General features: G+C 51.1%; 1 protein-coding gene across 1 annotated transcript; it reads left to right on the plus strand.

Annotated features, from left to right (window-relative positions):
• CCT3 (chaperonin containing TCP1 subunit 3) lies at positions 1-17,724 on the plus strand. Its single transcript, XM_047704617.1, has 14 exons — positions 1-166; positions 1,952-2,013; positions 2,627-2,677; positions 2,773-2,835; positions 3,828-3,924; positions 9,548-9,665; positions 11,536-11,722; positions 12,323-12,472; positions 13,220-13,352; positions 13,545-13,626; positions 14,629-14,809; positions 16,410-16,655; positions 16,915-17,046; positions 17,386-17,724. The coding sequence occupies exons 1-14, from the start codon at positions 136-138 to the stop codon at positions 17,488-17,490; spliced, it is 1,638 nt and encodes a 545-aa protein (XP_047560573.1). The 5' UTR covers positions 1-135; the 3' UTR covers positions 17,491-17,724.
• The last annotated feature ends 3,311 nt before the right edge of the window (positions 17,725-21,035 follow it).

The raw sequence follows: 21,035 nt of genomic DNA on the forward strand, positions 1-21,035 counted from the left end.
GCGACCCGGAGGGTAGCGGGTTAAGGTGTGAGCCTTGAGGAGGCAGCGTTTTCTGGGCTTCTCTCTGCTTCTCTCTCTCCAGAAGGTTCTGCCGGTTGCCCCAGCTCTGGGTACCGGGCTCTGCATCGCGCCGCCATGATGGGCCATCGTCCGGTGCTCGTGCTCAGTGAGTTGGGGGGAAGCCGGGGCAGGGACCCCCTTTCCGCCCCTTCCCTCCGCACTTCGCCGTGGGGCCCCAGCCCGGTCCCGCCCGGGTCCGGCCGCGCAGACTTCCCGTCGCGGTGCGCCTCGGAAGCCTCCTCTGCCGCTCCCCCGAGTGCCCCGAGCCGGGTCCCTTGTCTCCCTGCCCCTGGCCGAGCCGCCGGGCTGCGGGCACTCGCGCTCTCCGCGCCGCCGCACCCCTGCTCGCGTGGTTTTCGGTGAGGGGCTGGGGAGTGGGATCTGGCCTGGCCTGGCCTCGGCGCCGTGGCCGGTGGGTCCGTGGCCGCGGGGCCCCGCCGGATCGCCTGGCTCGAGCGTGCGGTCCTTAGTGGGGGCTTAGCAGCCTGTCCTCGTGGGATGGGGGGATTAGGTGACGGGAGTGAGCTGCCGAAAAGGGGGTCTGCGCACAGCCACTGGTACCCGCGGTCAGTCTCAGTGACAGCCCCCCGGGGTCACCCTCCAGCGACGCGCTGCGGGGGTCCGGCTTGGGTGTAATTCGTGCTCCTCTGCGCTGCGATCTTCCTGCGGAGTTTTCCTGAATTCCTTTCTGAGGAGGGCCACCTCCATTGTCTTCCCTTGGGCCGTTCCCATTTTTCGGGTAACTTCTGTACCCCAGCTACAAGCTCTTGTCCCTCCCTTACGGTTTTCGGTATACAAAATGCAATAACTCGATTTTCTCCGTTTTCCATGTACCTAGGAAATAACTGTTTTCAGAAAAAAAAGATTCACCTAACTGGGGCAAAGCCGCGTTCCCTCTGATGAGTCTGCCAGACAGTCCAGGCAGGATTTTAGTCACCGCGGCCTGAAACGGGAATCCAAATTCTGAGGGTTCTGAGCGTGTAGATTTGATGGGACTGGGTGAAAATTTTACCCATTTACCTTGTAGGGAGTGTGTAATTTGAGAGAGGAGGGAGATCAGCATTATGTTGGTTTGGTTGGAGCCATGGGCTTGTGTCCATTCGGAGGGCCCAGGGGTGAGTGGTGCATGGTGAAGCCTTTTTCAGGCCTGCGTTTATCCCAGGCACTAGTGGCTAGAACCGAGTAGGCCCCGTCAGGATATGTGCTTAGCTCTGGCTGACGGTAGGGGTCCCTGAGACACTCCTATTATATGCAGGTGTGGAGCGAGTGTATCTTGTAACCGAGCCCCTCTCAGAGCATATTCTCACTGCACAGCACACCGTGGGGCCACGTCAGTGATTACGCTGGGACTGCCAGTGTGATTCCCTCTGCCCAAGTAGGAAGATCGGAACCCCCAAACTCTTTCCCTTTTTACATAAAGCAGTGATTGATGCTTTTTTTAGGTCACCGGTCCTTTGAGAATCTGATCGCTCTAGAGCCCCTTCCCAGACAAGAACACAATATCTCCCCATTTTCTGCTAACACCCAGGAGTTCATCATTCCACTAGGGCCCATTCGTGGACCTCAGGTTATGAATCTGCTGTAAATACGTGAATGTCTGGCTCGTGGGAAGGCGATGACCAGGGTTCCAATGTTGAGGTGTTAGGGATTGGTTGTACGCCAGGGCTTGACATAAAGAAGTAGCCACAAGTACGTATACTTGCTTTTTTAACGGTTTTGTAAGGTACGTCGACACAATAACTTGCACGTATTTGAAGGGTACGGTTCGATGACGGTTGATCCTTGTGACATCGTAAAACCTGTGTGTGTTTTACTTTCAAAGGTCAGGGAATGAGAGTTTGTATACCGTGGGTGAATCCTGGTCTGTTGCATTTTATTTTATCTGTTTTAGGCCAGAACACAAAGCGTGAATCTGGAAGAAAAGTTCAATCTGGAAACATCAATGCCGCTAAGGTAGTGTGTCTTTTAAGTAGTTTAAAGTTGATTAGTTTGCCTCCAGCTGCCTGCCCTGGTACTTTTGTATTCATTTGCAATTAGGCAGAAGAAAATGCCCTTTCAGGCCATTTCTCTTATGGTGGTAGGTAGAAGGATACCCTCCCACAATGAGTTAGGCCTAATAGCTGGGCATAATTCTGTTAATGTATATTGTTTTGTAACCTGCTCGTGTCTGTCTGCCATTCCCCACGAGTTACTTGAGGGGAAGGACTGTCTTCCCGTTAGCATTCCTAGTGCCCACTGTAGATCCTGGCGGGGTACTCAGCACATGCTTCTGGACGAAAGAGTGACACCGTCCCGGAGCTGATTTAGCGGGGTGTGGAGGCCCCTGTCGTGGGAAGAAATGCTAACACGTGGACCCACAGTTACCTGAGTTACGGGAACCTGAAGCTCCGGAAGCCACGTCCCCTTTTCCTGTGAAAAATTCTTTCTGCGTCCACCCTGAAATCGCTCCCGGGGGAGAAATCGCAGCCCCTGGGCATGTGACGTCCTGTACCGAACGTGCCTTCTAACACACACACTCACGGGCCTTCTGACCGGTGGTACTTGTCTGTCATTTTCTTTCTGATAGACCATCGCAGATATCATCCGCACATGCTTGGGACCCAAGTCCATGATGAAGGTAGGCCTGTCCCTTCCTGAACCTTCTGACTTCAGATTTTTCCTGTCTGTTATCTGGAACAGGTGTAACTTAGGTATGACTTACTTTTGTCCTAGATGCTTTTGGACCCAATGGGAGGCATTGTGATGACCAATGACGGCAACGCCATTCTTCGAGAGGTGTGACTTTTCGTTTCGCTTTCCAGTGTCCACTTCGGCAGCACACATACTAAAGTTGGAACGTTTTGCTTTCTAACAATTTTATAAAGGGTCCGTAAAATTACGTATACATGATGGTTAGTTTCTTAGGACTGCTGTGGCTTTAAACAGAAATTTATTTTCTCATAGAGTGGAGGCTAGAAGTGCAAAATCAAGGTGTCAGCGGGGCCCTCCTCCTTCCGAAAGCTCGAGAAAAGAATCTGTCTTTGGTGCTACCAGCATCTGACGGTTGACCGCAGTCTGTGACATTCCTTGGCCTGTGGACTCAGTCTCCTTTTTCTTTTCTTTTAAGATTTTTATTTATTTGACAGCAGGCACAAACCGGTGGAGGGGCAGAGGGAGAGGGAGAAGCAGGCTCCCCGCTGAGCAGAAAGCCTGACGTGTGGGGCTCCATCCCAGGGCCCTGAGATCATGACCTGAGCGGAAGGCAGAGTCTTAACCCACTGAGCCACCCAGGCACCCTCTGTCTTCTCAGTTATTATAGGCCATTCTCCTGTTGTGGCTCTGTTATAAGGACAACAGTGGTTGGATATAGGGTCTATCATAATATCATGCATGATCTAATTTGTAGATCTTGATTATAACTGCAAAGACCGTGTTTCAGTAACATTCCCATTCACAGTTTCCAGAGGGTAGGACTTCAGCTGTCATTTTGGAAAACACAGTTCAGCCGCAACAGCGGGGCTCCTGGGAAGTAAGCTATGAAAGAGGCTCTTCTGTCTTTGAGAAACTTGAGTAGTTGACTTGGGATGCATTTTTCCCTAAAAAGAGGGGGACTTGGAGAGAGGATTCACTTAGATATTTTGGAGACCCCTTAAAATCATTTAAGCTGTGGTAAAACGGTACTGGGTAAGGGAGAGAATATAACAGCTCAAGAGTCAGGACCCAGTAGAGTGGGTTCCGAGTTCTCTCAGTAGTGCTGATTCCGTGGCAATCTGCGTTTTCCTTCTCAGATCCAAGTCCAGCATCCAGCAGCCAAATCCATGATTGAAATTAGCCGGACGCAGGATGAAGAGGTTGGAGACGGGACCACATCAGTAATTATTCTCGGTAAGAGGAGGACAGCAGTGCTGATAAGGGAAGCTCGATTGAAACATAAGGTTTTTTCCTTTTTTTTTTTTTTTTTTTTTTTTTTAAGATTTTATTTATTTGGAGCACCTGCCTGGGTAGCTCAGTCATTAAACATCTGCCTTTGGCTCAGGTCATGATCTTGGGGTCCAGCAATCGAACTCGACATCGGGCTCCCTGCTCAGCGGGGGGCCTGCTTCTCTTTCACTCTTGCTCGTGCATGTGTGTTCTCTCTCCCTCCCTCCCTCTCTTTGTCAGGTAAATAAATAAAATCTTTAAAGATATATATGTTTATCTGAGAGAGAGACAAAGAGATCACAAGCAGTGGGGAGGGGTACAGGGAGAAGGGGCCCACGTAGGACTTGATCCCCATGACCTGAGCTGAGGGTAGACACTTTACCTACTGAGCCACCCAGGTGATCAAAACATGAAGATTTTTTCAGAAATAACACCTGTGTCCTGTTTTAAGAAGGAAATTATTACCAGTCTGCTAATTACAAATATTTAAATAATTTATTGGTAATTTTTTGTGTATTTTCTCCAAGTGAGCATAAACCATTCATCACAGTGTAGGATGAACTAAAAACTAGTTGAACAAAATACAGTGGGTTCTTGTCATTCATGGTAAGTTGCATTCTAGAAAGTCACCACAGACGCTGAGTTAGCAAACACTGAACCGTCTGTCCTGGAGTAGATACGTGTCAGGTTCCTTTGAGCCTCTTCACACACTCTGTAATACATACACACCTTATTGTATTTGTTTGGGGGGGTGGGGAGCAGGGGAGAGGGTAAGGGCAGAGGGAGAGAAACCCAAGCAGAGTTCCCGCAGAGATGGGAGCCTGGAGCCTGATAGGGTGCTTGATCCCACGACCATGAGATCATGACAGCTGAAACCAAGAATCAGGTGCCCTTATACTTTATTTAATGTGAGGTGGGTTTTTTGGTTTGTTTTATTTATTTCTATTTCTTTTTAATTTTTTAGAAACGTTTTATTTGGGAGAGAGAGAATGATCGAGGAGAGGTAGAACAGCCTCCGCGCTGAGCAGGAAGCCTGCTAATCCCGCAATCCTAGGACCTTGGGATTAGGACCTGAGCCAAAAGCAGGTGGTTAACTGACTGAGCCGCCCGGCCTCCCCTACTTATTTTTCAAAGTAATCTCCCAGTTCACTGGGGTGGCTCAGTTGGTTAAGCGTTTGCCTTTGTCTAGGATCATGATCTCAGGGTCTTGGGATCAAGTCCTGCATTAGGCTCCTTGCTCAAAGGGGAGCCTGCTTCTCCCTCTACCTGCCGCTCCCCCTGCCCGTGCTCCCGCGTCAGCCAGTGCTCTCTCTCTGACAGATAAATAGAATTATAAATAGAATAAACAACCAACCAAATAAGTAATCTCTACTCCCAGCATGGGGTTTGAACTCATAACCGTAAGATCAAGAGTTGACGCTTTTCCAAGTGAGCTGGCCAGCGCCCCTCAGTTTGTTTTTTGTTTTGTTTCTTTTTTTTTTTTTTTTAAGATTTTATTTACTTACTTTGCAGAGAGAAAGAGATCACAAGCAGGCAGAGAGGCAGGTGGGGCGGGGGCGGGGGGGGGGGATGGTGCGTTGCAGGTTCCTTGCCCAGCGGAGAGCCCAATGCGGGGCTTGATCCCAGGACCCTGAGATCATGACGTGAGCCGAAGGCAGAGACTTAACCCAGTGAGCACCCAGGTGCCTCTTGGTTTTTTTTTTTTAAAGACACACTGTGGGGGCTCCTGTGTGGCTCAGTCAGTTAAGTGTCAGACTCTTGGTTTCAGCTTAGGTCATGATCTCATGGGTCCTGAGGTCAAACCTGGCGTCGCGCTCCGTGCTGAGCAGAGTCTGCTTGAGAGTTTCTCTCGCCTCCTCCCCCTCCCCCTGCTTGCACAGAGGCGTGCACACGCGGTCTCTCTCTTTCTCAAATAAATACATTTTTATTTATTTTTTAAAGGTTTTATTTATTTGAGAGAGCAAGGGATCATGAGTGGGGGGAAGGATAGAGGGAGAAGCCGAGTTCCCACCAAACAGGGAGCCCGGGGTGCCTGGGTGGCTCAGTGGGTTAAGCCTCTGCCTTCGGCTCAGGTCATGATCTCAGGGTCCTGGGATCGAGCCCCGCATCGGGCTCTCTGCTCAGCGGGGAGCCTGCTTCCTCCTCTGTCTCTGCCTGCCTCTCTGCCTGCTTGTGATCTCTGTCTGTCAAATAAATAAATGAAATCTTTAAAAAACAAAACAAAACGCAGGACTTGATCCCAGGACCCAGGGATCATGACCCAAGCTGAAAGCAGATGCTCAAATGACTGAGCCACCCAGGCACTCGACAATAAATAAATTTTTAAATAAAAATAAGGGCACATTATGTAATATATGTTGCTGATTCATTGAACTCACAGCCAGTAGCACCGTAACCCACTCCTGAACGAGGCTTCTGTAATGTGTTGTTTTCTCTGTGAGGCACGTCACGCTTTTCTTGCACTTAGGAAGGCTGGGCTGGACTGTAGTGCTACGCTTGGGCCAGTTGGAACAGTGAAGTCACCAAAATGCACAAAAATGTGAACCTGTGGGCGCCTGAGTGGCTCAGTGGGTTAAGCCGCTGCCTTCGGCTCAGGTCATGATCCCGGGGTCCTGGGATCGAGCCCCACATCGGGCTCTCTGCTCTGTGGGGAGCCTGCTTCTTCCTTTCTCTCTCTCTGCCTGCCTCTCTGCCTGCTTGTGATCTCTGTTTGTCAAATAAGTAAATAAAATCTTAAAAAATACATATATATTGTATTTATTTATTTGGCAGAGACAGTGAGAGAGGAAACACAAGCAGGAGGAGTAGGAGAGGGAGAAGCAGGCTTCCCGCTGAGCAAGGAGCCCGATGCAGGGCTCGATCCCAGGACCCTGGGATCATGACCTGAGCTGAAGGCAGATGCTTAGCAACTGAGCCATCCGGGCGCCCCTACAAATGACATTTTAGCCAGTTGTGAGGTTGACGAATGTTGACAATGAGTCTTGACCATACATATTTTAATAACTGATCTTTCCATTTTCTGTAGGATCATAAAGGATCACTTCTGAAAATTTGACGTTGCCTTTATTTCTCTGTGTGTTTTAATTCGATGGAGAAACGTTTATAATCAAGGCATTTTTAAAAATCTGATTTCAGTAATACATTGTTGAGGAAATGAGAACTCTTTTTTCTTTTTTGAATTAACATATAACGTATTATTAGTCCCAGGGGTACAGGTCTGAATCGTCAGGCTTACACACTTCACAGCACTCACCATAGCACATACCCTCCCCAATGTCCATAACCCCACCCCCCTCCCAATTCCCCTCCCTCCCCAATCCCCCCCCCCCAAGCAACCCTCAGTTTGTTTTGTGAGATTAAGAGTCTCTTATGGTTTGTCTCCCTCCCGATCCCATCTTGTTTCATTTTAAGGAAATGAAAACTCTTTTAAACAGATGTCAGTTTATAATGTTGGCCCACATGCCTGGAAGTAGAGTGCGTATAACAGAATTATTGTATGAACTTTTAAAGTGATGTTTTCAGTTATTTTTAGGAAGTACAGAGTTGGGTGGAGATGTAGTGCCGTCACCACCAACTAAGCACTTGGTTATTTTTTGAGGAAGCGTGAGCTGGGGTTGGGGAGGGAGCGGGGGGGGGGGGGGGGCTCCAGCAGACCCCCTGCTGATCGGAGCCGGATCCAGGGCTCCGTCCTCTGGCCCTGAGATGACCTGAGTCGAAACCCAGGGTCGGTGCTTAACCTGGAGAGCCACCCAGGTGCCCACTAAGCATTTGTTCAGACCCAATTCTCTGAGGAGTGAAAATTAGGTGTGGCTAGTTCTGTGCTGGGAAGGAAAATTCGGAGGATGCAAGAGGGAAGACCGACTTCATATGCTTTCTCACTGTTTCGTGGCTGCAGATGAGCAGTAATCACCATGCAGAATTTCCCGCTAATAACCTCGTTAAATCTCTGGAGAGATTAGGGCGTTAAGTATCCGCGAGTCTAGGCAGCTCTGATAAAGAAAACCCTGCTGTTCCTAGAGTCATTCTTCTTCGAAGTTATTCTCACTGTTCTCTAACAGGCCATACCCTTTTCTAAGTGAACTTATTCGAGCATATTTTAAAATGCTTGAGTATTTCTGGACGCATCTGGGTGGCTCAGTCAGTTAAGTGTCTGACTTTTGGTTATGGCTCAGGGTCGTGGGATCGAGCCCCGCATTAGGCTCCACACTCAGTGCAGAGTCTGCTTGTCCCCTCCTCCCTTTCTGCCCCTCCTGCCACATGTGCACATGCGTGTGTGTGCGCTCTCAAACTGAATAAAGTCTGTAAAAAATAATTGCTTGATTATTTTAACGGGTATTTTGGTCACTTAGGAATTGGTGTAAGGTACTGAATTCAAACATTCAAGCACATGCCAAAGTACATTTGTTTTTGTTTTTAAGATTTTATTTATTTAGTTGACAGAGACACAGCGAGAGACGGAACACAAGCAGGGGAAGCGGGAGAGGGAGAAGCAGGCTTCCCGCTGAGCAGGGAGCCGGATACAGGGTTCGATCCCAGGACCCTGGGATCATGACCTGAGCCGCAGGCAGATGCTTAAGGACTGAGCCCCCCCAGGCGCCCCTCAAAGAGTCCACTTGTGAACCTTGACACATTTGTGTACATTTTTTTCTCATTTGTGTACATTTTAACAATCAGTGTTAGTGGACAGGTGGTACAAGCAATTTGTACAAAAGATCTTTTTTTTTTTTAAATTGTTACAAAAAGTATATTTGTCTCTCCAAACTTTTTTATTAAGAAACAGGCTTGTGTGTGTATGTGCATCTGTATATCTATTTGTGTGTGTTAGAAAGTAAAGGCAAATTTTTTTAGTAAGAGGATGTTTCACAAATAATCTCAGAGAGTAAATTTTGTAAATTTTTGTGGTTATGCTTCCAGGTATAAGGTTTTTATGTGTATTTTTGTTTTTAGTATAAACAGTTTCTCTGCCTCCTAGGTGTTGAGATAATCATAAACAAGTCCGTTTTCCTTTATGTGTTTTTCCTTCTAGAGTCTTTGCGGGGGGGAAATGTCTCCTTTTGCTTAGAAAACTGGTGACAAATGCTGATCTTGAAAGATCAAGTGAATAAACTGTTCAGTCTTTGATCACTTAAAGCATGTCTGGTGAGGGTATTTTCTTCATGGATTGCCTTGTATAAAGTGTAAAATTTGGATTACAAAAAAATTTTATTAGCAGACCATTGGCGTAGGTTTTGGGACCATCTATTTTAGGGAAAATGATAAGGTATTTTTAGAAGTCTCATGAAGTTGCCTTGAAATCTCGGTACTTTAGGGACGCCTGGGTGGCTCAGTTGGTTAAGCAGCTGCCTTCGGCTCAGGTCATGATCCCAGCATCCTGGGATCGAGTCCCGCATCGGGCTCCTTGCTCGTCAGGGAGCCTGCTTCTTCCTCTGCCTCTGTCTGCCATTCTGTCTGCCTGTGCTCGCTCTCTCTCCCTCTCTCTCTCTGACAAATAAATAAATAAAATCTTTAAAAAAAAAAAAAAAAAAAAAAAAAAAAAGAAATCTCGGTACTTTAAAACAAACACTGTGGCTTGTGTGTCTCTTTTCAGCGGGGGAGATGCTGTCTGTGGCCGAGCACTTCCTGGAGCAGCAGATGCACCCGACGGTGGTGATCAGTGCGTACCGCAAGGCCCTGGATGACATGATCAGCACCCTTAAGAAGATCAGGTATTGAGATCTGGGACCTCCTGTCAGCCGTGGGGGCCTGGAAGACGGAGGTGTTCTGTGGCGGTGAAGGAAGGCGCATCACCAGGGCTTTACATTGTCATCCTGTATGCGAGGAAGAGAGAGGAGGAGAGCAGAAGGACAAAGGACAATGACAGAAGACCCAAAGCAGACAAAAGGGAGTTGGGTTCAGTTCTCCCGAATGTCTTTGGGTTACATGTGGTTTGCTTGTTCCCCTGTTAGGGGCTGCCATGGAAAATGCGTAGCAAAACAGACCTACCTTCTCAAAGCTTAGATGCCAGTGGGGGGAATTAGTTGAAGAGTTGGATAACTAACTATTCAGGATTTAATACTAAAGTGTCCTACCGTCACGTAGGATTATGACTCACGCAGTTAATTCTCTAGTAAAATGCTGAGGAGGGTGGTAGCCAGCAGTTTTCCATTAAAGTCTGAAGGAGTGGGACTGAAACTTCTGTTCGAGTCCCATCTTGGAATCGAAGAACTTGCTCTTCGTCTGCTGCTTACTAATTGGGTAACGATAGGAGTGTGGAAAGGCAGGACTTCTAAATCAGAGGATGTTAGGTCGTGACATAATGCAGAATGTCTTTGGTTTAAAAATTCTGTGTAAAACCTATAATGATGTACTCTGACGTGGTTGGGTGTTTGGTACATAAGCCTCAAGTAACTTGGCGAGCTGTGTATTATAGTGCCTGCTAAGAAACAGAGTGTATGTTAAAGTCTGTCTAGCACTTTTAAGGAATGTGGTGTTTGCCTAAAATTACTTTATGAAGTAAGCTGTAAGAACGTAGAGGTAACCAAAGGATTTATTGAGTTTGCGGAGTTGAATTGATAGTTCTTCTTATCAGACAATAATTGTCTGAATGTCTTTGCCGCTTGTGGAGCCGTTGTGGAGCTGTTGTTTCTTCTCTAAAATCCATAATTCTTGGGGCGCCTGGGGGGCTCGGTCGGCAGAGCATCTTCCTTCAGCTCAGGCTATGATCCCAGGGTCCTGGGATCAAGTCCTACATCGGGTTCCTTCCTCAGCAGAGAGTCTGCCTCTTCCTTTGCCCCTCCCCCAGGTCATGCTCTCTGTCTCAAATAAATATTAAAAAAAAAAAAAATCCAGGGGCACCTGGGTGGCTCAGTGGGTTAAAGCCTCTGCCTTCAGCTCAGGTCATGATCCCAGGGTCCTGGGATCGAGCCCCACATCGGGTTCTCTGCTCGGTGGGAAGCCTGCTTCCTCCTCTCTCTCCCGCCTGCCTCTCTGCCTGCTTGTGATCTCTCTGTCAAATACATAAAATCTTTAAAAGAAAAATCCATAATTCAACAGCGACGTAATGATAGCACATCATATGCCTTACACTGTCAATGAAAATTTGGATTAGGTGGTGTCCAGGGTCTTGTAACTTCAGTTTTATGGCTGCACGAAGTCTTACCACATGCAGGTGTGTGCTGCTGTCAGGAGAGACCGCGCAAGCGCGCCGCGCGGTTCAGTGCGGAATCAGCTGCTTGAGGATGGTGCAGGCCCAGGGGGTCACCGGGACGAGCTCTCGGCATTTACTAGCGGTGGGATGAGGTGTCAGAGGCAAATGTGTCTTGACTCGAGTTACAAAAGTTGAGTTTATCTGGTTGAAGCAGAAGGTAAAGAACAGATCATGTTTCTGTAAACTCTTAAGTCTGGAGGGTCGTCAGGCATGAGGAGAGATTGCTTGGGTTTGAGGTCGTTTCCGGGGCCGGCTTAGCTGCAGTCTTGTCGAAAGGCAGGGGGAGGGACAGTTCTGCCCGTGGGTCCCCCGGTCCCCAGGCTGTAGACGGGGGACTTCCTCGAACGTCCGAGCTGTCCGCTGAGCGCACTGCCTGCCTCTTCCTCCAGCGCCCCCGTGGACACCAGTGACCGAGACGTGATGCTCAACGTCATTAGCAGCTCCGTGGCCACCAAAGCCGTCAGCCGGTGGGCCTCGCTGGCCTGCGGCATTGCCCTCGACGCCGTGCGGACGGTGCAGTTTGAGGAGAATGGTCGCAAGGAGATCGACATCAAGAAATACGCCCGGGTGGAGAAGGTGAGCTCGTCCTCCGCGCTTGCAGGACGCACTGCTTCCGAGTGCGCGTCGCCTCACTTGAGATGACCGAGGGTCGTGGTTTTAGAATTAGAACATTTGCTGCCCAGAAAACTGCAGCTTGAGAAAGAAGGCACCCAGGAGGTGGTCCCAGAATCGTTCTGCTGCTTTCAGTGCTCTTCCTGCACAAGGCTTTCGGGGGCTGGAGGAGGGCTTCTGGGCCTCTTGGTGAGGCTGTGACCCAGGCCCCAGAAAGCGCTCCCCAGCTCTGCTCCTTGAAGGACCAAAAGTGCATTAATAGCCGTGGGCCTGTAGGTGGAGCCCCAAGCCCAAAACATCTGTGGGGATCTTCCCGGAAGTAGGAGAGAATCTTTGTGAGTCACTGAATTTCTCAGTCTCCGCTGACCTTCAGATCGGGGTCCGGGGCCATGATTGGTGTGCCTTCTGGAGGGAGAAGTGTGATTACAACTCTGCTTTGACGTTCAGGGAAAAAGCTACGTCAGAAACCTGCAGTAGTGCTCATTCGGGAAAGCCGAGTGTCTGGGAAGGGAGTTGAGAATTGGCTGCTCTTGGTTGTGGATGAAAAGTGGGTCTTTTGCTCAGATACCCGGGGGCATCATCGAAGACTCGTGTGTCCTGCGGGGAGTCATGATTAACAAAGACGTGACCCACCCCCGAATGCGGCGCTACATCAAGAACCCACGCATCGTGCTGCTGGATTCCTCTCTGGAGTACAAGAAGGGAGAAAGCCAGGTGAGGCTCCTGGCCCGCTCCCTCGCAGCTGGTGGAGGACTCCGACTGCGCATAGGGACAGGAAGTAAAGGCGTGTTTGTTACCCTGCCTGCTGCATCCGCAACCTGCGTGCGTAGCTTCTGCTTCGCGCGGGGATGCTTTCCCAGTGTTCGTACTGATTTCCCTGCACAGCTGAGGGATTCAAAGCTCAGAGAAGGTAGATTAATTGAACACAACCGTACTGGCCAGGTCAGGGTTTGAAGGCAGCTCTGTCAGCTCCAGTTCCATCCCGCCATGCCGCCTCTCCTGACACGAGTAGAACACGGGTCAGGGGTGACTCAGCTCGGGAACGCCAGGGGATTTTCAGAGGGAGGAGGTTCACCAGGCTTTACTACGTGTGGTCAGAACTAAGTAACAGGCTCGTTAACACAGTCATTGGGAGGAAGGTGTATTTTGTTGGTGGGAAGAATTAAGACCCAGATACTATGCACACTGACGACCGGAGGGAACATTGCTCGGAGGGTCCAGGACCTCAGGCCACAAACTCCCCTGATTGCCTTTGCCTTTGCCTTCCACTTAATGTGGAATGTTAAACGAGGGCGTTAACACGGAACCGCACCCCTGAAACCAATAAGACTTTACATGTTAATTAAAAAAAATGAAGGCATTTGGCTGCAGGGCTGGGGCTGTACTGGCTCCTGAGGGGTGGGCTCCCGGCCCGCAGGCCTCTCGCGGACCTGTAAGTCTGTGGCTTTCTCCACCACGCAGACGGACATCGAGATCACAAGAGAGGAGGACTTCACGCGGATCCTGCAGATGGAGGAGGAGTACATCCAGCAGCTCTGTGAGGACATCATCCGTCTGAAGCCTGATGTGGTCATCACAGAGAAGGGCATCTCAGGTAGGACTCCATTCACTTTCCCTCCTGGTGAGTAGAAGAGGGTGGCTGCTCCCCCCCCCCCCCCCCCCCCCCCCCCCCCGTTGGCATGGACCACATGTAAATGCGATGGTGTGGGGGTACATTGGGGATGACATCGGTTCAGGACCCAGGATTCCGGCTTCCAGTTTGACATCTTTGCTCTCGGGTTTACAGATTTAGCTCAGCACTACCTCATGCGGGCCAACATCACAGCCATCCGCAGAGTCCGGAAGACAGACAACAACCGCATCGCCAGGTGAGTTGGCCACATGAAGACGAGATTCCTCCTTCCCGTGTGTTTCCCTTTTGGAGCTTATAATATGGTTCCTGTTACCTGAAAAGGTTTAATGTAGGACACAGCCAGATCGGGTATCGATGGGCATAACCTGGGCTTAGCTGTGTGCTGTCTCCAGAAAGGCTCCGGACCAGCAGCTGCCTGCTGCTGGCCAGTAGTGACCCGCCCAAGCTTAGACGTCTGCGGTCCCTGCCTCAGGGTCTGTCACGGCCTGTCTGCGGTAGCTCGGCCTAGAGCACAGCCGTCGGATTCCCTGACTGGATCTTCAGCTGCTGTTCGTGCAGCTTACGACTGACTTCGCTGTTTGCAGATTCTGTGTTCACATACCATTTGTTTCTGATACTAATTTTTATTTTAAAAAGCTGAGTCTACCCCAGTGTCAAGTATCAGATCCAAGTCCAGTTTTACACTTCCGCCAGCTCTGAAATGGCTCTGAGCGCGCACGGGTACAGGGGGCTGGCTGTGGTCCCGGGAGTGGGGGAAACGGGCAGGTGAGTTCTGTGCTCCGTGGAGTGGAGTCAGACGTGCACTCACGGACTCACTTTCCTCCCTTCTTGACTTCACGCTGTCTTGAGTGCAGCTCCGTTACTGGCCTGGAGCTCTCATCGGGCCGTGCAGGATGCATCGCGTCTGGAAAGGACCATAACGTGGCACACACAGTAGATGCGCCCGAGAACGCATTTGTCCGGTGCTGAGGAGCCACAGAATATCCTCGGATTAAACTGCATCTGGTTGTCCCGTTGTTCCGGGTGTATTTGCAGTTTATAAGCCCTGTCAGTGCAAGGACACGTCACCTACATGTGTTTGAGAATCTTACCGCCGGGCAGCCAGTAGCTCCCGCATTACGTAGCAGTGTTTCCAGCAATCCACTTCCGGCCTTGCCCCCAGCCACTGGCCTTAGGGGCTGGGAAGATGAGTAAAAGCACCCGAAGTCACATGCCTCCCCCCCAATCTAATCAACAGAGCCTGCGGGGCCCGGATAGTCAGCCGGCCGGAAGAGCTGAGAGAAGAAGATGTTGGGACAGGAGCAGGCGTGTTGGAAATCAAGAAAATTGGAGACGAGTACTTCACATTCATCACTGACTGCAAGGACCCCAAGGCCTGTACCATTCTCCTGCGCGGGGCCAGCAAGGAGCTGCTCTCTGTGAGTCTGCCTTGGGGGCGTGCGCACCTGAACTGGGTCGTGCCATTTCTTTTTTTTTTCTTTTTAAAGATTTTATTCATTTATTTGACAGATCACAAGTAGGCAGAGAGGCAGGCAGAGAGAGGGGAGGAAGCAGGTTCCCCACTGAGCAGAGAGCCCGAAGCGGGGCTTGATCCCAGGACCCTGAGATCATGACCTGAGCCGAAGGCAGCGGCTTTAACCCACTGAGCCACCCAGGCGCCCTGGGTTGTTCCATTTCTTGAGAGGGCCCCCCAAGACCTAAAATCCTTCTGTTGCCCATTCATAGACATTTAATTTTTTATATGTGGCCGCAAATATCTTCTTTTTTAAGTGAATGATAATTTTTTAAAAGATCTTATTTAGTTGGGGCACCTGGGTAGGCTTAGTCGTCATATGTCTGCCTTCAGCTTGGGTCACGATCCAGGGTCCTGGGGTCAAACCCCGCATCGGGCTCCCTGCTCAGGGAGAAGCTGCTGCTCTCTCTCCAGCTCCCCCTGCTTGTGTTCCCTCTCACTGTGTTTCTCTCTCTGTCAAATAAAATCTTAAAAAAAAAAAAAAAAAAAAAAAAAGACTTTATTTGACACAAAGAACACAAGGAGGGGGAGCAGCAGCAGAGGGAGGGGGAGCTGGCCCCCCGCTGAGCAGGGAGCCCCATGCGGGACTTGATCCCGGGACCCTGGGATCATGACCTGAGCCGAAGGCAGACATTCATCCAACGGAGCCACCCAGGCGCCCTGAAACAATTTTTTAGGAGCACCTGGTTGGTTCACTGGGTAAACACGCAGCTCTATCTGGAGGTCATGAGTTCGAGCTCCGCCTTAGGTACAGAGATTACATAGGTATGTAATTTTTAAAAAAACTTCTTAGGGGCACCTGGGTGGCTCGGTGGGTTAAGCCTCTGCCTTCAGCTCGGGTCATGATCTCAGGGTCCTGGAATCGAGTCCCGCATCGGGCTCTCTGCTCAGTGGAGAGCCTGCTTCCTCCTCTCTCTCTCTGCCTGCCTCTCTGCCTACTTGTGATCTCTGTCTGTCAGATAAATAAATAAAATCTTTAAAAAAAAACCTATTAATTACAAAAAAAAACACATAAAATTTACCATCTGAACCATTTTTGAGTGTATAGTTCTTTCTGTACACATTTACATTCTCGGGCCATAGATCTTCAGAACCTTGTCATCTTGCCAGACATAACCCTTTAGCAGTGACTCACCATTTCCCCGGTAACCACTGCTTCCTTATTTCTTAAGCTGATGTTACAAATACCACTTTTGTCCCAGGTTAGGTAACTTACCCAAAGGTGCACAAGCAGTGCCTACAGTGCCGTTGGGATGGGACGGAACCGGGAGCGGGGAGGCTGCTCCGTGTGGCCTGACTTCATGCCCTGCCCTCTCGCGCACCTGTAGTCCCTGTGCTTCTGCGAGGCGCAGGGCGTCTGCTCTGCCCCACAGGGTTCTAGAGACCTTTCCAGCTGCCCTCCTTGATGGTTTACCAGACGTGGCAGTCAGGGAGCCCTCGAGTGCCTCTCCTGTGTCCCTGAGTCCCCAGCCTTGGGCTTCATGTCATCCGTTTGCTTTCCCAAGGAAGTGGAACGCAACCTCCAGGATGCCATGCAAGTCTGCCGCAATGTCCTCCTGGACCCCCAGCTGGTTCCGGGGGGTGGGGCCTCGGAAATGGCCGTGGCCCACGCCTTGACAGAAAAGTCCAAGGCCATGACCGGTGTGGAACAGTGGCCATACAGGGCTGTTGCCCAGGCCTTAGAAGTCATCCCTCGTACCCTTATCCAGAATTGTGGGGCCAGCACCATTCGTCTGCTTACCTCCCTTCGGGTGAGTTCCTTCCCACGCTTTGCTCCTGACGGGGTGGGGAGAGCTGCTTGGCCTAGGGGGATGGTTCACATCTGTGCATCTGGCTCTCCTGACAGCTTGTGCCTTCAGGTGTCCCCTCTGTCTCTCCGAACACTCGACGTGTTTGCAGTCATTATCATCACCTTGTCTCGTGTCACTATTTTTGCCTTATTACCTGATGTTCCTGCCCACTTGTTGCTGGTGTTTTCCCTTGAGCTGTTGATACTTCTTCCGACTCCAGGCCAAGCACACCCAGGAGAATTGTGAGACATGGGGTGTAAATGGTGAGACAGGCACCTTGGTGGACATGAAGGAACTGGGCATCTGGGAGCCATTGGCCGTGAAGCTGCAGACGTACAAGACGGCAGTGGAGGTGAGGCCCCCGAGTGCCGCTGGGCTGCGGGCGGGCACGTCCCTGGAAACCAGCGTGTTGGGCTCGATCTTGAAGGGCGGGCTTAGAAGACAGAGTGTTCTCGGAAGGTCTCGCAGGGTATCCTTTTCTGTACTCACCTCTAGCTCATGCAGAAAGCAAGGTGACCCTACAAGATGTGGCCCTTGCTGAGGGAGAGCTGCGTTTTCCGTGCCAGGCTCTGTCCGGGCAGATGGCAGATCAAATGCTAACTACGTGGGAGGAGCTAGGTGTTGGGTTTTAAAGAAAACAAGCTCTCTTCCATTCTCTGCTGACCTCTTTGGGGCTGTGGTTTTTGCCTAGACGGCAGTTCTCCTGCTGCGGATTGATGACATCGTCTCAGGCCACAAAAAGAAGGGGGATGACCAGAGCCGGCAAGGCGGGGCTCCCGATGCTGGCCAGGAGTGAGTGGCAGGCACCGAGACCTCAACGCGCAGAGCCGGCGGAGGCTCCCTCTTCCCTCAGCCAGACTGCCAGGGACACTGTGGATGTCTTTGCTTGGAAGGGATCGGGTTGAGGGGCAGCCCAGCCCCTTTTCTGTCCCAGCTCAGTTTGCAAAAGGCGCTGACATGTAATTCTTCTCTATTGTAAGCTTTCCATTTAATTTAGTTTGCTTCCGATGATTAAATCTAAGTCATTTGAGACAGTGGTTATGTGTTTTTCAATCTTGAGTCCTCTCTTTGCCTCCTGGTAAAGAGGGAGGAGAAGACCTTGCTGGGGAGGAAGGGAGACGGGAAGGAGGGAGGTATCTGCCTCCTTGAAGGTGTTTTTCAGACTTCCCAGTAGATGCTGGACGGGAAGACTCTTGGAATTCAAGGGGTCGGACTTCCCAGCTGGAAGCAGCACCGCCTTGTGTTCAGGACCCAGAGAACATGAGGAACCTGTCCAGCCCCTGGGTGTTCCCGCGGGGTTGTGTAGACAGCAACACCCAGTGCGCGCTTGGGCTCAGGCATTTGCCCTAAAGAGCGTGAACCTGGGGTTTTTCTGTTGTTCCCTTTAACTTTCAGAATCCCTTCTGTCTTGCCTGGAATGCTTTTCTTCCTGACTGCTGTCTGTCCCCTGGCCTGCTGGCGTGTCCTGGGGCGCTCCAGTAGCGGGAGGGCCTCTGCCTCCCTGCTGGCAGACATGGAAGGTTTAATTGTGTTTCATGCTTTGTTCTTATCAAGAGAAGAAAATAATGGCCAGGGATGCTGGCGGCCAGGTGGGGCTAGCCTGTGATTTCTTTTTTTTTTTTTTTTTTTTTTTTAAAGATTTTATTTATTTATTTGACAGAGAGAGATCACAAGTAGGCAGAGAGGCAGGCAGAGAGAGAGAGGGAAGCAGGCTCCCCGCTGAGCAGAGAGCCCGATGCGGGACTCAATCCCAGGACCCTGAGATCATGACCTGAGCCGAAGGCAGCGGCTTAACCCACTGAGCCAACCAGGCGCCCTAGCCTGTGATTTCTTCAGTGTCCTTCGTGTTGGCTCCTGGGCCCTCCACATCCCCTTTGTCCTTAGGATTCATACAGTTAGTCATTACCTCCTCCCCGGCCGCAGGCCTTAGTCGTGTTGGGCTGAGTGCTTGGTAGAACAGCACACAGTGCCTCCTGCCTAGCACGCTCCAGTCCGCGTGTGTACTCCCCGTCTCCACGGGGACTCCGATCAGTCACATCCCCCTTTCACATTGGGGCATCCGACTGGCACAGATAAAGTCGTGTCAAGGGCCACAAAGCTGGAGATGGCAGGCGAGCGTGTCTGGCTCTCAGCAAGCCGTGCCCACTGCAGGAGGCACGAGGGGGCCCCTGGTCTGTTTGCATCCGGGGCCCAGCGTTGGCTCAGCCCCTTCTGAAGCCCTTGCTCCTCCTCCTGCCCTGGGGCTCTGGAACAAGCCCGCGCTTCCTGTGCTGAGGGCCGTGCCTCTGTTTCATTCATCCTTCCTTCTGCGCTCTAGGACCTTAGGGGCGAGGTAGATGACCGGGTCTTGAAGTGGTGCTCATGAAGACCCTTTGCTCCCCGTTGCGATTTTCCCCGACGTCCATTCTGGCTTCAGTTGTCCCTGCCGGGCGTGGAGGCGAGCTCCTCCTGCCCAAGCCCCCCTCCGGCGTTCCCAGCCTCTCCCTGCAGTGCAGGCTTCCTCCGTCACCACCCTGTGGGCCTGTGACGTGACCGCAGCTTCACCACCTCCCTGACTGGGCGTGCCGCCCCCCTGCTGTCAGGCTCCTAGAACCGGCCACATCCCGTTCTCCTCCTGTAAAGCAGCATTTTTGTGAGTGGTGGGGAGGCTTGAGTTCCTGACCACTCAGGCAAGACTTCAGTTTCCACTTTACTCTGTCTTGGTAGCTCAGACGATACAAGCACTTGTCTCAAAAATGAGTGGTTTTTTTGTTTTTAGATTTTATTTATCCATTTGAGAGCGAGCATGAGAGGGGAGAAGGTCAGAGGGAGTGGCAGACTCCCCGTGGAGCTGGGAGCCCGATGCGGGACTCGATCCTGGGACTCTGGGATCATGATCTGAGCCAAAGGCAGTTGCTTAACCAACTGAGCCACCCAGGCGCCCTCAAAAATGAGTTTTTTGAGAAAACTTGAGTTCATCCCAGAGGAGCCATTTGGGGGAAAATAAAATTAGATCCCTACTTCATTCCCAGTTTCCAAAATTATTTCCAGGCAGCTGAAAGTTTTCAATATAAAAAAGTGAAACCAGAAGAAAACCTGACATTTTAGAATATATCAGCGTGGGGGAGAATAATGAACATTGTGAAAAAGAGACCAGAGGCGGTGGGGGACGCGGTGATGTTGGTTCCAGTACAGAAGGTAACTCTAAAGAACTAGCACTTGGCGGTCAGGAAGGTGGGGCCTACAAACAGTCCGGCCAAGGTGTAACTACAGAGGAGTGACCGGCCTCCCTCGCCAGGACAAGCAGGAGGGTGGAGGCTGCGAGGGTCAGGCCCTCCCACACGGCCTGTCCGGGGGAAACCTCACACACCGTCTGTGGGATCAGCCCCGTAGCTCCGGTATTTGGACTCAGATGCGTATGAAATGCTGTCGGTATAGGGTGTTCATGCCACAGCCTGCCACAGCCGATTGCTGGAAACCACCTCGGCTCTGGGTAGATGTTTCTGGGGGACAGGCCCCCGCGGTGAGACACGCGAGTGGAGAATGCGCCAGGAGCAGAGGGCAGGCGACAGGCGCATGCGGGAGAGCACACGGCAGGCCCGGGTTGGCCGCCGTTTCATAGCATTACACGTATGTGTACATGTGTGGCACGCGGCACGCACAGAACAGCTCGGGTCTTGTTCTGCTTTCTTCAGTAGGCTCTGCGCCCGGCGTGGGGCTCGAACTCGCGACCCGAGACCAAGAGTCGCCCGCTCCCAGCAGCCTGCTGGGTGCCCCTGCTTGGTGCTCCTTGGGAAGGACAAGTCACAAACACCACAGTGGTGGTCTCGGGAGGGAAGAAGGGTGACACCCTCCCTTACCTTAAGAAGTCTGAGTCACGTGCATTTATTATTAGTCAACATAATTTTTTTTTAAAGATTTTATTTATTTATCTGACAGAGAGAGATCACAAGCAGGCAGAGAGGCAGGCAGAGAGAGAGGAGGAAGCAGGATCCCCGCTGAGCAGAGAGCCCGATGCAGGGCCCGAACCCAGGACCTGGGATCATGACCTGAGCCGAAGGCAGCGGCCCAACCCACTGAGCCACCCAGGTGCCCCTAGTCAACATAATTTTAAGGAAAAACACGAAAACAACAAAAAGGGGGTTTATTCAGTCAGACAAACTCCTTTTGACAAATACAGGGTTCCCATCTCTTAATTTGGAATGTCTTACAAGGCGGACAGGAAGGGCATGCGCGGGCTCCACAGTCATGGACAGACCCATGGGGGCACCCCGTCTCCGCCCGAGTTCTGTCCAATTCCTCTCCGCCTTCCCCACAGTGCAGCGTTATCGGGATCCCCTGGGATCTTGAATCCCGACATCG

The sequence above is a fragment of the Lutra lutra genome, chromosome 15, assembly GCF_902655055.1.
Source record: "Lutra lutra chromosome 15, mLutLut1.2, whole genome shotgun sequence".
In the NCBI taxonomy this organism is placed as follows: Eukaryota; Metazoa; Chordata; class Mammalia; order Carnivora; family Mustelidae; genus Lutra; species Lutra lutra.

Bases quoted from the DNA above. Each gene is read 5' to 3' on its own strand.
- CCT3 (XM_047704617.1), top strand. From the start codon at position 136: ATGATGGGCCATCGTCCGGTGCTCGTGCTCA. The intron at 13,627-14,628 runs GTGAGTTGGCCA...TCTAATCAACAG, and splicing joins GACAACAACCGCATCGCCAG to AGCCTGCGGGGCCCGGATAG. The intron at 17,047-17,385 runs GTGAGGCCCCCG...GTTTTTGCCTAG, and splicing joins CGTACAAGACGGCAGTGGAG to ACGGCAGTTCTCCTGCTGCG.